This window comes from Pelophylax lessonae (assembly GCF_965119305.1).
Source record: "Pelophylax lessonae genome assembly, chromosome: 4".
Taxonomy (NCBI): Eukaryota; Metazoa; Chordata; class Amphibia; order Anura; family Ranidae; genus Pelophylax; species Pelophylax lessonae.
This window is the reverse complement of record NC_138771.1, coordinates 499168222-499185145: the sequence shown is the minus strand read 5'-3', so window position 1 is coordinate 499185145 and position 16924 is coordinate 499168222. Positions and strand designations below refer to the sequence as shown.

Below are 16924 nucleotides of genomic sequence, written 5' to 3'. Positions count from 1 at the left end.
TCTCACTCCTTACTACCTATCACACTTTTGAAGGCCATGAAATGCCAAAATGGCACAAAACCCCCCCAAATGACCCCATTTTGCAAAGTAGACACTCCAAGCTATTAGATGAGAGGCATGATGAGTCCATGGAATATGTTATATTTTGCCACAAGTTTCAGGAAAATTATTATTTTTTTTTTTTTTTTTTTTACACAAAGTTGTCAGTAAATGATATAATGCTCACACAAGCCATGGGTATATGTGAAATGACACCCCAAAATACATTCTGCTGCTTCTCCTGAGTACAAGGATACCCCATGTGTGAGACTTTTTTGCAGTCTAGCCGCGTACAGGACCCAGAAAACCACTCCCCACCTTCAGGCTTTCTAAGGGCGTAAATTGTTGATCTCACTCCTTACTACCTATCACACTTTTGAAGGCCATGAAATGCCAAAATGGCACAAAACCCCCCCAAATGACCCCATTTTGCAAAGTAGACACTCCAAGCTATTAGATGAGAGGCATGATGAGTCCATGGAATATTTTATATTTTGCCACAAGTTTCAGGAAAATTATTATTTTTTTTTTTTTTTTTACACAAAGTTGTCAGTAAATGATATAATGCTCACACATGCCATGGGTATATGTGAAATGACACCCCAAAATACATTCTGCTGCTTCTCCTGAGTACAAGGATACCCCATGTGTGAGACTTTTTTGCAGTCTAGCCGCGTACAGGACCCGGAAAACCACTCCCCACCTTCAGGCTTTCTAAGGGCGTAAATTGTTGATCTCACTCCTTACTACCTATCACACTTTTGAAGGCCATGAAACGCCAAGATGGCACAAAACCCCCCAAAATGACCTCATTTTGCAAAGTAGACACTCTAATCTATTTGCTGAGAGGCATGGTGAGTATTTTGCATCTCTCATTTTTTTTGGAAAATGAAGAAAAAACAGGAAAATGCATTTTTTTTCCTCTTTTTTCAATTTCCAAAACTTTGTGACAAAAAGTGAGATCTGCAAAACACCCAACATGCCTCTCTGCAAATAGCTTAGGGTGTCTACTTTCCGAAAAGGGGTCATTTGGAGGGGGGTTGTGCTGTCTTGGCATTTCATGGCCTCCGAAACTGTGATAGGTAGTCAGGAGTGAAATCAACAATTTACGCCCTTGGAAAGCCTGAAAGTGGGGGTTGGCTTTCGAGGACCTGTACTCGGCTAGACTGCAAAAAAGTCTCACACATGTGGTATCCCTGTACTCAGGAGAAGCAGCAGAATGTATTTTGGGGTGTCATTTCACATATACCCATGGCATGTGTGAGCAATATATCATTTAGTGACAACTTTGTGTAAAAAAACAAAAAAAAAAATAATAATAATATATTTCCCGGAACTTGTGGCAAAATATAAAATATTCCATGGACTCACCATGCCTCTCAGCAAATAGCTTGGGGTGTCTACTTTGCAAAATGGGGTCATTTGGGGGGGTTTTGTGCTATGTTGAAATTTCAGGGCCTCCGAAACTGTGATGGGTAGTCAGGAGTGAAATCAACAATTTACGCCATTAGAAAACCTAAAGATGGAGATTCATTTTCGGGGTCCCGTACACAGCTAGGCTCCCAAAAAGTCTCACACATGGGGTATCCCCATACTGAGGAGAAGCGGCAGAATGTATTTTGGGGTGTCATTCCACATATACCCATGTCATGTGTGAGAAATTTATCTTTTAGTGACAACTTTGTGTTAAAAAAAAAAAAAAAAAAAAATTGTAATTTTCCCAAAACTTGTGGCAAAATATAAAATATTCCATGGACTCACCATGCCTCTCAGCAAATAGTCTGGGGTGTCTACTTTGCAAAATGGGGTCATTTGGGGGGTTTTGTGCTATCTTGAAATTTCAGGGCCTCCGAAACTGTGATGGGTAGTGAGGAGTAAAATCAGCAATTTACGCCATTAGAAAACCTAAAGATGGAGATTGATTTTCGGGGTCCCGTACACAGCTAGGCTCCCAAAAAGTCTCACATATGTGGTATCCCTGTACTCAGGAGAAGCAGCAGAATATATTTTGGGGTGTAATTACACATATACCCATAGCATGTGTGAGAAATTTATCTTTTAGTGACAACTTTGTGTTAAAAAAAAAATTTTTTTTTTTTTTTATTCATTTTTCAAACACCTGTGACAAAAAAATTAAATATTCAATGAGCTCAACATGCGTCTCAGAACATTCCTTAGGATGTCTACTTTCCAAAAAGTGGTAATTTGGGGGGGGTCTTGTACTGCCCTGCCATTTTAGCACTTCATGAATTGAGATAGGCAGTCAGAAATTAAAGCTGCGTAAAATTTCAGTATTTACACCATAGTTTGTAGACGCTATAACTTTTGCGCAAACCAATAAAAATACGCTCATTGAATTTTTTTTTGTCAAAGACATGTAGCTAAATATATTTTGGCCAAAAAATATGACATAAATTGAGTATATTGGATATTTTTTAAAAGACAAAGTTGAAAATTTCATTTTTTTGCAAAATTTTCGCTCTTTTTTTATTAATATCGCAAAAAATAAAAAGCGCAGAGGTGATCAAATACCACCAAAAGAAAGCTCTGTTTGTGGGAAAAAAAGGACGTAAATTTTGTTTGGGTACCACATTGCATGACCGCACAATTGTCAGTTAAAGTCGCACAGTGCCGAAGCACAAAAAGTGGTCTGGACGTAAGACAGCAAAATCCTCCGGTTGTAAAGTGGTTAAGGAAGGCAGCACTGATCATAGTGTTCCCCGCTATTTTAAATACACTCATGATGGCTCCACCTATGGCCTTTGAGTTTGGGTTTTGTAACAAATTCCCCCCTGAGACGGAGAGGTTTCATACTCTCTGCAACAGAGAAACATTTTGGATTTATCACCTCAATACTCTGTAGCCAGGAGGCCTGCACACCATTTTGTAGCGAGTATCCAGTCTCCTCTCTTATACATTTTTCAATTTTGGTATCCGAGCTTCTGTTATCATGTAACTTTTCTACATACCATTCGGTCTCTTTGAATTAGAAATGCATATCAGTTGTGCAGTTTTGTGTGTGTGTTTTATATATATATATATATATATATATATATATATATATATATATATATATATATATATATTATATTTAGCTTATTGATTTTTATTTTTTTATATACATTCGTCTTATACACACACATTATATATATCTTTGTTACAAATATAGTGGGATTTTTGACTTACCGTAAAATCCATTTCTCTGATGTTCATTGACGGACACAGCTCTTCATCTTCATGACCGTAGGGTTATGCTGCCCCCTACAGGAGTAGGACATTAGGCAGAGAAAAGCTTTAGCACGCCTATGGTGCAGTCCCTGGGGGTATACTCCCACTTCCGGCTATAGGTACTCAGTTTTGTAACAAGCAGTGTCAGAACAAAAAAAAAAAAACAACTCCAAAGAGGGGCCACACCAGGAACAGGGTGGGCACCGCTCCAGACAGGACACTGCTCCATCGTAATGTGGGATGCTGTCGGCCAGAAGTTAGCGCTCCAGCTCAGGCCGAAAGCAGTTCATATGCGCCCTCACGAGACTTTTAAGTGGGGCTGTCGCAGCCGAAGTAGCGTGGAGCTGCGGTCTGCACGTGCTCGCTGGCCGGACTTGGGGGACCCTAAAGATCTAGATCAGGCATGTCCAACCTGTGGCCCGAGGGCCACATGCGGCCCAGAACCACAGGCAATGCGGCCCACTGCCCCCTGACCATTATTTTTTTTTTGCTGGGGAGGAAGGAAGTCGAGTCGGGGGCACGGCCACAGCGGCTTCCAACTAACTGTAGGCAGAGGCTGCCTCGGAGCCTCTGTCAATGATAGACAGCACATTGGTGACGTCTATCATAGGAGCCGGTCCAGGAGGCAGGACTTCATATGACAGCGGTCACTGGGTAAGCGGGAGATCCCTGCTCTGTGTAATCCAGCGGCTCTCCTCTCTCTTCATTGCAGACTGCATTGGATGGGCACGCACTGGTGAGGCTACATTGGATGGGCACTGATCAGGCTGCATTGGATGAGCATGCACTTGTGAGGCTGCATTGGATGGGCACTGATCAGGATGCATTGGATGGGCATGCACTTGTGAGGCTGCATTGGATGGGCACTGATCAGGCTGCATTGGATGGGCATGCACTTGTGAGGCTGCATTGGATGGGCACTGATCAGGATGCATTGGATGGGCATGCACTTGTGAGGCTGCATTGGATGGGCACTGATCAGGATGCATTGGATGGGCATGCACTTGTGAGGCTGCATTGGATGGGCACTGATCAGGCTGCATTGGATGAGCATGCACTTGTGAGGCTGCATTGGATGGGCACTGATCAGGATGCATTGGATGGGCATGCACTTGTGAGGCTGCATTGGATGGGCATGCGGGAAGGGCGCGGTGGCGTTTTATTACTTATATACCTTAACTGTAGTATATATTTTATATGCGGCCCGAGAAAATTTCTCTACACTCAATGTGGCCCAGAGAAGCCAAAAGGTTGGACACCTATGATCTAGATTATCCAGTTCATCGCCCAGTCCGGCAGTTGATAGTTGATTCTCACAGGAACAAAATAGTAAAAGGAAAAAATTCCATTTAAAAAGAAAAAAATAGCTAGGGCCAGAGATCCCAAGCAAGGAACTAGGTCCTTACTCCTGACTAGGCAGAAAAAAACAATAATTTTATTTCACGTTTTTGTTTTTTACTCCCTGTTTCCAGTAGTAAGCCAAGGAGTAATGGCTCAGTTATGTCTTCTGTGATTTTCTCTCCCCTCCCACTTTCCTCGCCCCTCTAGCTCTATAGAGCAGTTCAGCTTTCTCCCTCCTTCCCCTCCCATGTTCCTCCCCTTCCTGCCATTTTGGCTTTATAAGTCCATCACTTCCTTTCACTGTCAATGCATTTGAAGAAGAGGGCAAGTCCCCGGAAACGCGTCTTGCAAACCCCCTCTCCCAACATTCACCAGGCATTTTGACAGCTGTCATCCTCGTGTGCAGCCTAGAACGCCATTGCCAATACCCATACTTGGAGCTGGCTGACTGCCAGTCATCCTCAGTCTGTGTTTTGCTTATTGATGTTTGCAGCCTTACACTGATTACAGCTGCTTGGTCCCAGGTGTTCCCTATCCATGCTGTTTCATGCTAATTTCTATGTAAATGTGCTGCTTATTTGAATAAAGTGTTTTTATTTGATACCGACCTCAGCACCCTGCTATTGGTTTTCTTCCACATTGAAGTGATCTACCCAGATCTTCTGCGGGAGCTGCAGAGGTTCCAGTCTTGGTCCCTTCTCCTGTTCATCCATCCAGTTGTCTCATCCATACCTCTACCCTGCTGATGGTCGACAGATACAGATGAAAGTTCCAACAGACCAAGGGACTATGCACTTCTCCTAGGAGCGCCGTATGTACTGTGTACTTGTACACTCTTTGGATTTTCTATACTGCATTTATTTTTAAGTTAACTCAACCTTTGACATCTAGGTTAGGAATTTGAGAGGTATATTTATCTTACCATTGTGAGTTTAGGCTTGTAAGTTTTATAGTTTTATATGTACATGGGGCTGACACATATACTCATTATACACAAACTTTGCTTCCTGCTTAACTCACAATGTAAAAGTCTGATTCATAGAAAACAATGCATTCCATGTGCAGATGATATGTTATCTCAGCGGATGTTTAGCAGTTTGGTATAGGCCAATTTAAGCTGGCCATACTTGATTCATTTTTTTTTTTTGTTCATTTTGCTGCAATGTAATTAATTGGCATTACATACAGGAATGTAACACATAGACAATTAATATGACCTGGCAGCGACCATTAAACATGTCATGCTGCAGGACAGAAGAGGTGATGAGGGGAGAGACTAATCTGTGTAATGACAGTCAAAGCTGCAGAAAACAATGTCATTCAACACATAACACCTCATTTTATTTTTATACCATGCATAATAATTTGTGGGAACTTTGGTAATTTTTATTTGTGCGAGACCCTTCCTCTAGATCTAAAACTTTTTTCCGCCATCTATAATCTATTGGGGAGATATTCCTTCACATCCTGTCCTGTGGGCAAAACAAAGTGAAGGGAAATCCCAACTAAGGCAGTTGTCACTCACTTTCTGTCACATTTCTGGGAACCTAAAGCGGACCATAGATCGACTTCTGTCAAGCGGGAGTGGCTGTACATGGATTGAAATTCGGTTGGTCCCTGTTGAACCGGCCGGATTTCGATCTATGGCCAGTTGTACTCTCCTGCCACTGCTGCAGAGAACTGGTAACCTGACATCTGAAGGAAAGTGACACTTCCAGGAGTGTCGATCTTCGTGGTCCCCAGCAGATCTTACTGGTACCCTCCTCGGACCTCAGGTCTCCACTGTATCCTCTGTTGCAGTTCCTTGCAGCAGCGCAGCGCTGAACCGTGCAGGTGGCAAGAAAGTAAAATATACATCCTCCTTTAAATGTATGTGCTTTTCTGAAAGCATTTTATTATATGAAAGGGTCTCTTTGAACCCATCAAACTTTTGTATGCTCCCACCAAATTCTCAGTCAGTAATCAAACACCCATCGCTTAATGACGAAATGCAGGTCTCTCAATACCAAAGGACTCTCAATGCCAGATTTTTACTCAAGCTAACAAAACCAAAAGCAAACGTTCACCAAATTTTTATAAATAACGCATCTATCCACCCAGAGTCTTGAATGTTTTTCACTTCAACTTTTTTGATAAAATATGTATACCGCAAAGGAAAAACAATGACAAAAGGAAAAAAGGCTTTTCAAGGACTCCTTAATGATCTCCGGTTTACAAACAATCTTGTACTATGGATGAAAATCTTTAAACAGTCAGTAGTCTCAGGAGGGAGACCAGGCCAGGAAAGGTCTAAGGTTTTTCATTCTTCCTTGGGCTTTTCTGAAACCAAAGACTACTGCAATCCTTCCACCTGCCCTAATCATCATGCGGCAATCTTTATGCACCGTCGGCAAGATTAAACCATATGTGAAGGAGCTCCTTGATGAGATGCAAAACCGTTGATTTGCACTATGATGGTGACATACAACTGTTGGAAGCATTTAGAAAGTGATCCAGCTCTTTGTAATGATGGTCAATCTCTATCGCTCTGCATCCAAGTTACAGCATCCACACAAAAAGCATAAAGGAAAACTTAAAATATCACCTGAGCGAGCAAACACTCCCTGTGCATTGTGCCCGGGTTTGTGGGGAATGGGCATTCATTATAAAAAGTTGCTTTAAGAAGTTTCAGGAGAGACTGAAACCGTTACGAACTTATAAAAAAAAGAAAAAAAGATTTGGGTTAAGCCATCAATGCTTTCAAAGCTACCGAGTTCAACCTGCAAAAGGGTCCAAAACAGCCCAAGGCATGAGTACAGTTTGATGACTGGGTTTCTCCAACTGACCATGGAAATCTGCCCGTGTCTGAGGCCTCCCCTTATGAAGAACACACGGTGCAGAAAGGGGGCTACCTAACATGTGCGGCTCTACAGACACAGGTAGAGGATGGTACTTTTTAGAGCTACAGAAAAAGAAGAGCTGCCAAAGTCTACATCAGAGGAGTCTGTGATGCTAGCTGACTTCTTGTTTCACCTCGATGCTCGGCATAGGAAACCCTGGAGGGCAACTCAGGCTGGGAGGGCAGGGGGGACAAGGTCCCTGGACTCTTTTGTGAGTACAGTTCGTGCAGATGTAATCCTCGTTTTCTGCCATCTCGGAAGAGACGCCGACACAAACTTGGTGGAACCACTCGTCGCAGCCGCCATCGCACTGTACCCAGTCAACCTGTGTGAAGCAAAGGGAAATGTCAAACTGGGAACACATGTACTAGGAGCAAATCTAAATAGTTTACATTAAATACATATATATGAGAGTGGTTTTATCTATCAAATATTATTTTCATCCATCTAGTCCCAAGATGTACACACGCAGCACACCTAGGTTTGGCAGGGGAAGGTACTTTCACTTGCAAGTCTATTCCCCACCCAACTTTGTGACTGGAGAGTGAAAGGAGAAGCAGCAAACTGAGGAGCTCATCTTGTGCTGCTTTTTCCTACCCCCCCCCCCCCCTATGCTGTGCAGGAACTGCCAGAGGCTGATATCAGATGAAATTCAGGCACTTACCCCAATTCTGTTTAAAAGTCTATGGAACACATTTAAAGTTTGGTACCAAAAAGCAATGATCCTTTACTCCTCTGGATAGAAATATTTACTTTACAAACCACAGAAATGGGAAAGTACAGACATCCCGTATCCTTGCTGGTCCAGTTTGCCTGCTCCTTTGGGTAAGCAGCCACATTTTCCTCCCCTCATACACCACACTCACAAACTATTTTGTTTATCTATTACATTGCTGTATTTTTTACAAAACTGTTATAGATGAATTGTGTAATTCCTCCTGAAGAAGTGGTTTTGACCACGAAAAATGTAGCCTAGGTTCACACTACTGCGATGCAGGAACCAACGCGATTCTGGTGCAGGTTCCTGCATCGCATCTCCCCCGCAGGCAGTTCACAATGCCCTCTGCGAACCGCTGTGGGTGTCAGTATAAAAATTAATGGACACCCCCAGATTAGTTCACAGATTGCAGTGTGAACTGAATTCGGATGGGAATTGGATCACATGGGTATGAACACCCATGTGATCTGATTCCAGTGTGGGGAAAAAAAGGTTCCTGCACCTTTTTCATGCAAATCCAATTCGACTGTCTGAATTGGCATTGCACAGACATCCCATGTGATTGGCACAGAAATGCGGTGCAAATCACATGCGATGTCGGTGTAGAGGACTCCACAAACTTCCAAAGAGCAACTACATCCTATTAACAAACAGCAGCTTGGAATATTAGGAATACTTTGTCAAATAATTTTTAATTGTTATACTTTATCTTCTATGGACATGCGTCTTTCTTTTTAACTATGGATCAATAAAATGTAATCCTTTTAATATTTTATTGTAATCCTTGGGTACTGAAATAGTCCATTCATTACTGCATCAGGGGCACTTGAGGGGTGCTCCTCTAACACTTTCTCCTCAATTTCAATTGTAAGGATGATGGTACCCTCTCCTACACCTGTTATTTGTGTTAACCTTTGAGGCCAACACCATAGTTTCTTACTGTAGATAACCCTATCAACAGATCATCATGTATAAGTGTGAAAGTTAATGGGGAAAGCAATTTTTACTCTCACTTTAATTTATTGGGAACTGGTGGAAGCTGCAAAATTTACAATGTTGTCACCATCCTGTCTTTATGCAATGTGGCAGGGGTGTCTGGACTGTGAGCTATCTGAACAGAATTACAGATTGGCAGTATATTGGGGGGTAATTTTGTTCCTCTGACGATATTTTGGTTAATGTGAACTCAGACTGTCACAGTCATTGTTGACCTGTTTAACATTGCAATTTGACAATTGTAGCCGGCACATTTGTGTACTGCTCTGCTATGAAAGGTTGCAAGTCAGGATGCTGTTCTTTGTTTCTGTATTGTAACAAAATCTGAAGTGTGCATAAATAAAGAATAAAAAAAAAATACAGGCAGTATAAATCAGTCCACACAGTTATCTTAACTGTGTATTTAGTGGTTTACCTGATTGCCATACTTATCTCAACTGTGTGTATTTAGCAGTTTACCTGAATGCAGTGTGTTTCGTAAGGGGACACAGGGCAAATTCTGAAACAAGAGAGGGTTATACTACTGCTTACAGGAGATTGGACACTAGTAGACAGAACTGGTAGTCTGCCAAACATAACCCCCCCCCCCCCTACTAGAATCATGCTCTTGTATTGTAGGAATGAATGATAAGGAGTGGGACCTGTGCCCCTAAATGAGTTCCACGAAAAGGATTTTATAGTAAGTACAAAAATCCTGTTTTCTTTAGTACTCATTAGAGGACAACGTATTTGCCTGCACCATTTTAGTGTAATGTGTATCATGGGGTGTTTTGCTATGGCTATATTTAGTGATTTTTATAGCATTAAAGTAATTGTAAAGGAAACATTTTTATTTTAAAAAAATAACAAACATGTTATACTTACTTGCTCTGTGCAGTGGTTTTGCACAGAGCAGCCCCGATCCTCCTCTTCTCTGGTCGCCCCATTGGTGCTCTGGGCCCCTCCCCCTTGCTGAGTGCCCTCATAGCAAGCTCCTTGCTGTGGGAGCACTATTGCGTGCTTTCTCCCCAGCCAGCTCTCTGCACAGAAAACACGGCTCAGCACTGACCCCCCACTACCGCCTAGCTGGCTGTGACTGACGGTAGCGGGAGCCAATGGCTCCTGCCTCGCGGCCAATAAATAGGGAGAGACCCAGGAGAGCCTTGGGTCTTGTGCACATCGCTGGATCGAGATCCAGCTTACACAAGTATTAGGGGGGACCTTTATAACCACTTTTTTCTTCAGCCTGTATAACCATTTTAATATGCAGTAACATTGTAGTTACATGTGCTGTTTTTAGAAGCAAGGTCAACCCTGTAAATATGCAATGAATTTGTTGGGCTGGTTTGTGAAGCTCGGGACAGGAAACAACGTACAGGAAGTGGGGGGAAGGGAAAGGACTTGAACAACCATGTGTTAAGAAACACTGTTTGCAGGACTTCAAAAAAAGAAACAGTTTGGATGATCCTGGAAGAAAACACTATCACAAGGAAGAACCAAGTTAAGGAGATGTTTGGTATACCTACTGCATACATTGTACATGCTGATTTGTTAAAAGGGATAGTGAGCTTGTACATTGTATCTAACACTGATTTCTGAAGATTCAAAGCCCAACCAAACTTTTGCAGAATCTGAACAGTTTTATAAACTTTGGCAGACAAGCGTGTTCCAACTGTTCCCGCAAAAGGTCATCAAGGAATCCCACTAAGGAATGCCCTGTGAACAAAGCAGAGCAAGCACAGACGCTAGCACCTTGGTAAAGGGCTGACATACAGAAGACAGAATGAAGGAAAGGGCAATGAACTGGTAAGTAATGTAGGGAACGTGGAAGAGGAAATGCAAGTAGGTATTCTTTACATTTACAGAGGCCAGAAAGACCCACAGATGGAGGAAAGCGATGACTGAGTGGAAAGATTCAATGCAACATATTTCCACTCAAAGATGTTAGATGCCTTTGGATCCAGAATAGGGTGTATGCTCCCTTTTGTTTTGGGGATAGCGAATAGGTTTGATAAACCCTACTTTCTTTTTGTGAGACCATGGCCATAACTCCCTGAGAAAGTCGTGCTAGAGAAGCATAGAGGTCTCCTTGTATTTGCAGGCATGTTAGCAGGTCTGACAACTTGAAGGGGGGGTGAAGGTAGAGTTTGAACTGCTAGCTTGTAGCCCCTGGATACTCTTTCACCCATGAGTCTGAGATGTGTTCGGTCCAGTTGGTAGCAAAGCCAGGAGAAGACTTCCTCACAGGCTTGGAGACCTGGTTCATACCTATGCAGTTTGTTTTTGATCTGTTTTGGCAGTGCTTTTTGTGTTTTTGACACGTTCTAAGCCTTTTTTAATGTGCTTTTTTTTGGTCAATTTGTTGTTGGGCAGAAAATGCATCAAAAATGCACTACATGTTTTTCTGCAGCGTCTTCATTAAAGTCTTTTAAACCAAAAATGCACTGTTTTTCGTTTCAAAAAGTTCATTACACTTTACAAAAATGCAGCTGCTGAAAAAAGCATAAATGTGAATGTGTCCCATAGGAAACCATTTTAAATGGACTGTAGTGTGTTTCTGAAAAAAAAAAAAAGCACCATAAAACACATAGGTGCGTACCAGCCTGGAGGCTTAAGGCCCGTACACACGTACCGATCGTCGGCATACAAACGTCGGTGGACGAAGGATCTGCCGATTGTACGTGTGTTAGTATGGTGCCTCCGACAGATGTCTGCGCACAATCCGCGGACAAAAGTCTTTCGTGCAAACATGAAAATATTTGTATGCCGACACCAGAACGGACGATTGTTCGCCTGTCAGTACACAATTCGGCCGACAGACCGCAGATTTGCAAGACTGGGCATGCTCAGAAAATAGAAAACACAGGGAAAGTTAACCATTACATGACATCACTTCTGCAGTCGGCGGACAAAATTCTTGTGCTGTCCTTGTGCTGTCTTTGCACTTTTCAGCAGACACCGACATCCCGGGGAGAAAAGAGGAACATTTGTAAGCCGACCATCGGTACGTGTGTACGGGGCTTTAGACCTAGAAGACTGGAAGATACTCAAGGAACCACAAAACTGCAAAAAATTAGCTCTGTAGAAAACGTAAAAGCTTGACTGAAAAAAGGATCCCGATAGAAAAAAAAGAAACGTCTTGTGGAAAGGGTTTGCTTCTCTCAGAGGGTGAAGACATCAATTCTCCTAAGACACTTGCACAAAACTAGAGAATGATGGGAGTGGCAGAGGTTATATCTGGCTGACCAACAACGTTGTCTACTAGTGTTCAATCTCCTGCAGTCAGCAGTGTAACTCACTTTTGTCTCAGAATTAACCTTGTGTCTCCTAATGAACAATAAAGAAACAGTCTCTTAAAGCTGAACTCCAGCCTTATCTACAATTCTTGCACAATTGTACAGGCTCCTTTCTCAAACTAAAATTCCTTATTCCAGGGTTCATACCCATTTTCACCAATAAAATTCCATGACTTTTCCATTACTTTTCCATGACTTCACGTAAATATTCATGACCTAATGTTTCATAAAATGTCTATGTTTACATGTTAAATAAGAACAAAATCCATGTCACACTCAGCATATTTTTACTAAAATAAATGACAAATCTTTGAAGTGTACAGTACTGCAGTTAGGGTTTTGTTTCTGGATACAGCATGACTCAAAATGGTCCCTTGTTTTACAGTGGATGAGATGGAAGCACCGCTGCCGCAGCTGGGAGGCGGTGTCCCTTCAGGCACACGGGTGAAAAAGCCAGCGATCGGATTGGAAGCTGTCAAGCACGCAGCTGCAGACTGGTGCACCTTTAGCGTGGCTAGACAGCGCTGCCTCTCCCATGTTCGAAATGTCAAACGTTTTACGACACACACTGTACATTTAGCGGACATGATACAGGAGGTGGTCAGAGGCTGTGGACATGATACAGGAGGTGGTCAGAGACTGCGGACATGATACAGGAGGTGGTCAGAGACTGTGGACATGATACAGGAGGTGGTCAGAGGCTGCGGACATGATACAGGACAAGGTCAGAGGCAGAGGGGAGGGACGGCCGCGGTTTGCCTGGAGACACTGACTGGCTAGCAGCAGCAAGGTGATGACGTGGGGGTGCGGTAACCGAAACGGTTACCGCCCCCTTCCGCGTCATCATCATGTTCATGCGGCCAGCCCGCCCTCCAGTGACGCTTCCGCTGCCTCATTGGTTGATAATCTCCCGGCAGTTACTGCTTCTGCTAGCCAGTCACAGTGTCTCCAGACAAACCGTGGCCGGCCCTCCCCGCTGCCTGATTGGGTCATCTCTTTGGCTGCTGCTGGCCAATGACAGCATGCGCATACCCCGGACACGGAAGGACGCTAATACAGCGAAATGTAAATACAGTATGGGGCAACATAATTATCATAACATAATTAAAATAATTAAGCATCCGCTCCCCGTCGCTCCCCGCTCCTCCACAGTAATTTAATTCCAGGACTTTTCCAAAACCTAGTGTGTTTCCTAATTTTCCATGACCTTTCCAGGCCTGGAAAGTGTCATCTAAAAATTCCAAAACTCTTCCAGGATTTCCAGGACCGTATGAACCCTGTTATTCTTACTATTTCACTGCACACAGAGTTCACAGTGTGAATTAGAACTGCAGCAAATCGAACAGAGCCAGCCTGTTTGTACCAAGGCTGGGCACTCTTGAGAGGAGTACCAAGGCAGGAGTGCTGTGAGGTTTCAGGAAGCCATATACAGCAACCATGCTGGCCCCTGCCACCAGCCATGATCTGCCGGCATTGCATAGAAAAGCAGAGAAACCTAGTGGATCTAAAATAAGGAATGTAATGAAAACTGAAAGGTTTTCTAAAAAACGTTCCTTATGTTTATTGGGGGAAAAGGTGGAACCAGGGAAGGCAAAATATAAGCAGATTAAATGTCAGTTTTAACTATTGAAAGGGCAGTTATGTATGCAGCTGCATAAAAGATCACATGGTAATTAACACTTTGTCACTCGTATACAGTGCAGCAGAACCCATGGTACTCAGCAGTTCACGAGAAGCTGGTCTATTCTGGAAGAGGATTACTTTTTAAGGGAAATCCGCAAAGACGGAATGAAATGCAGATTTCCTTCCCACGAGACTAGAGAACAGAAGCCGCTTGTTAACAAACAGAACACGCTGTTAGAAACTCCAGCACAAGGGACAGTGAATAAGCAAGTTAGCCGTTAACACTAAAGCTAAATTCCATGTGTTTCGGGTATCCACCCCCCCAACCATCCACGTACTACTCCTTCACTGGCTGTTGCTCATATTGCAGGTTGTACGATTCCCAGTGTCATTCAACCTACTCCATAGGAACCCAGACTGTCATGGACATGACCAGTGGGAGACATAATACAGTATGGACTTGGAAACAGACCGTTGTTTGTTTCCATCTGACTGTCATCCAATCCAATAGAATGATGGGGAACGGATCCCCATCCCTCTGTTTTTATTGGCCAGGATTGCATTGGATGTAGGCAGGTGTCCATTGACATCCGCAGCTCCAGAGAGCGCAATGGATGGTCCGATCAGGATCCACCTGAAAAACTGACAGGCAGACCAGACCTGATCGATCTGTCTGTATGAAAGGGGCCTAAGGCTGCAATTGCTCCAAGAGGACGGGGTCACCAAAAACAGCTTCATGTTCTCTATCCATCTGTTGTGCCAAACTAGCAATAGTCTGGTAAACAGAATGGCATCAATAGCCAGCTGCAGGGCTGGACCACCAAAGTCAAAAGATGAGGATAATTTCTATATCTTTGAGTACATTACAGGATAAGAGAGCTTGTAGACATAAAACCATAGGTAATATGCTGCTGCCTTTAGGTGAGTGAACAATAGCAACACTCCCAAGTGCACCTTCAAAGAACCTCACCCATGCCCTGGCACTCTTGTAGCACGCAATAGAGAGAAATAGAAGACAGAAGGAAAGGACCTGTACCCTGTACTGTATTCACTATGAAATGCAAATTGCTCATTATCATAATCACACATTACAAGACTTAGACCATGGGTCATCCAAGTGGTAAAAAGAAGGGTGGCAACACTACAGCAAACAATGGCAAACAGACCCACAAGAAACAAGGGTCAACGGAACTGAAACACTCAGAGGAAAGCCTATAGCACCTTGAAGCTCACATCAACAGAGGCTTGAAGATCCAGTAAAACTTTGAGAAGGCATGAACAGAAGACTAGGTGGTGGCTTTGCAGATCTGCAAAACAGATGGTTGATGCTTAAAAGGCACAAGAAACATCAACAGATCTGGTGAAGTGGGCCCTGATAGAGTAGGGAGGAATCCTTTCTTAAAAACAGGCTGTGGAAATGAGCTGCCTGAGCCATCCAGCTATGGTGTAAGACAAAGCAGGACGATCCTTCTTGGTATCTCTAGATAAGACAAAAAGGGGGAAAAAAAATATGTTGCAGCAAAGTAAACCCTAATTGCTTGGACCACATCCAGATAATGGAGTGAGATCTCTTTGGCCTGCTATGGGGCAGAACAGAGGGAAAGGAGGATAATATCCTCATTGTGTTGAAAGGAAGAGACCACAATGGGAAGAAAGGAGGGCCTGGGTCTTAGGATCACATTATCTCCATGTAAAAGAAAGAGCCATCAATTCAGAGACACACCTGAGGGAGGTAATGGACACTTTACTGGTGAGATCCTCTAGCTGGATATCTCAAGTCATCTCAAAAGGTAGGTCTTTAAAGAATCAAAAGTACTAGACTTAAATCCCAGGGAGACACAAGAGCTTGAAGTGGGGGACCTTGTATAAAAGGTCTTGACAAGGAGTGTGTGAAGCCAAAAGTTTCTGGAACAGGATGGATAAGGTAGAAATCCAACCCTTTAGAATAATAAGAGCCAGACACTGTTCCAGACCAGACTGGAAGAAGGTGAGGATGTGAGGAATAGAGCATTTCCAGGTGTTGAGGTGCCTGCTAAAAGCACCAGCCAAAATAGGCCTACCAATTGCAGTGGTAGATCTTAGGAGAAATAGATTTTCTCACTTTGAGCAAGGTGGGCTTGACATAATCAGTAATGTTCCTATCCTTCAGGACCTAGGTTTTAACAGCAGTGCCATTAACCGGTTCCCGATCGTGCTTTAGCTGAAAGATGGCTACAGCGCAGCTCTCCAGTTCTGGGAGGACATCCATGGACGCCCCCCTCCCTTGTGCGTGCATCGAGCTCGCTCTGTGACTGCAGTGTCCAAATAGATCGTGCTAAAGGGCCAATCAAAGCAGCCCTTTAGCATGTGATCAGCTGTGTCCTATCACAGCTGGTCACATGTAAATATACTTGTCGGTTATCAGCATAACCACAGCAAGTACATTGTTTACACCGATAATCTGATTATCAGTGTAGCCACATCAGTGCCAATCAGTCGCCCTCAGTGAGGCTTATCAGTGAAGCCTCTGTGCAAAATTTTATAAACCGAAACCAAGAAAAACAGTATTTTTTTTCAAAATTTTTGGTCTTTTTTTCATTTGTTTAGCAAAAAAATGATTAAAATTTAATTTGGGTATAGTGTTGCATGACCATGCAATTGTCATTCAAAGTGCAAAAGCACTGAAAGCTGAAAATTGGCCTCGGCAGGAAGGGGGTGAAAGTGCCCAGTATTGAAATGGTTAAAGCCTGCGAACAAGAAGCAGGGTTGAACGGGGGGGGGGGGGGGGTTGCATTGTGACAGGAGGTCTGATCTGTTTGGAAGAGGTCAAGGCTCATCTACCAGAA

The 16924-nt window shown here is 43.2% G+C and overlaps 1 protein-coding gene across 4 annotated transcripts in view; it reads right to left on the bottom strand.

Annotated features, from left to right (window-relative positions):
* Window positions 1-6665: 6665 nt before the first annotated feature.
* Window positions 6666-16924, bottom strand: part of KDM5A (lysine demethylase 5A) — a 132341-nt gene continuing 122082 nt past the window's right edge. For all 4 annotated transcript variants that reach the window (XM_082254626.1, XM_082254627.1, XM_082254629.1 and 1 more), the window contains one exon: window positions 6666-7812. In XM_082254626.1, the coding sequence (XP_082110752.1) occupies window positions 7600-7812 (213 nt within the window). In that variant the 3' untranslated portion in view covers window positions 6666-7599. The remainder of the gene's footprint in view (window positions 7813-16924) is intronic.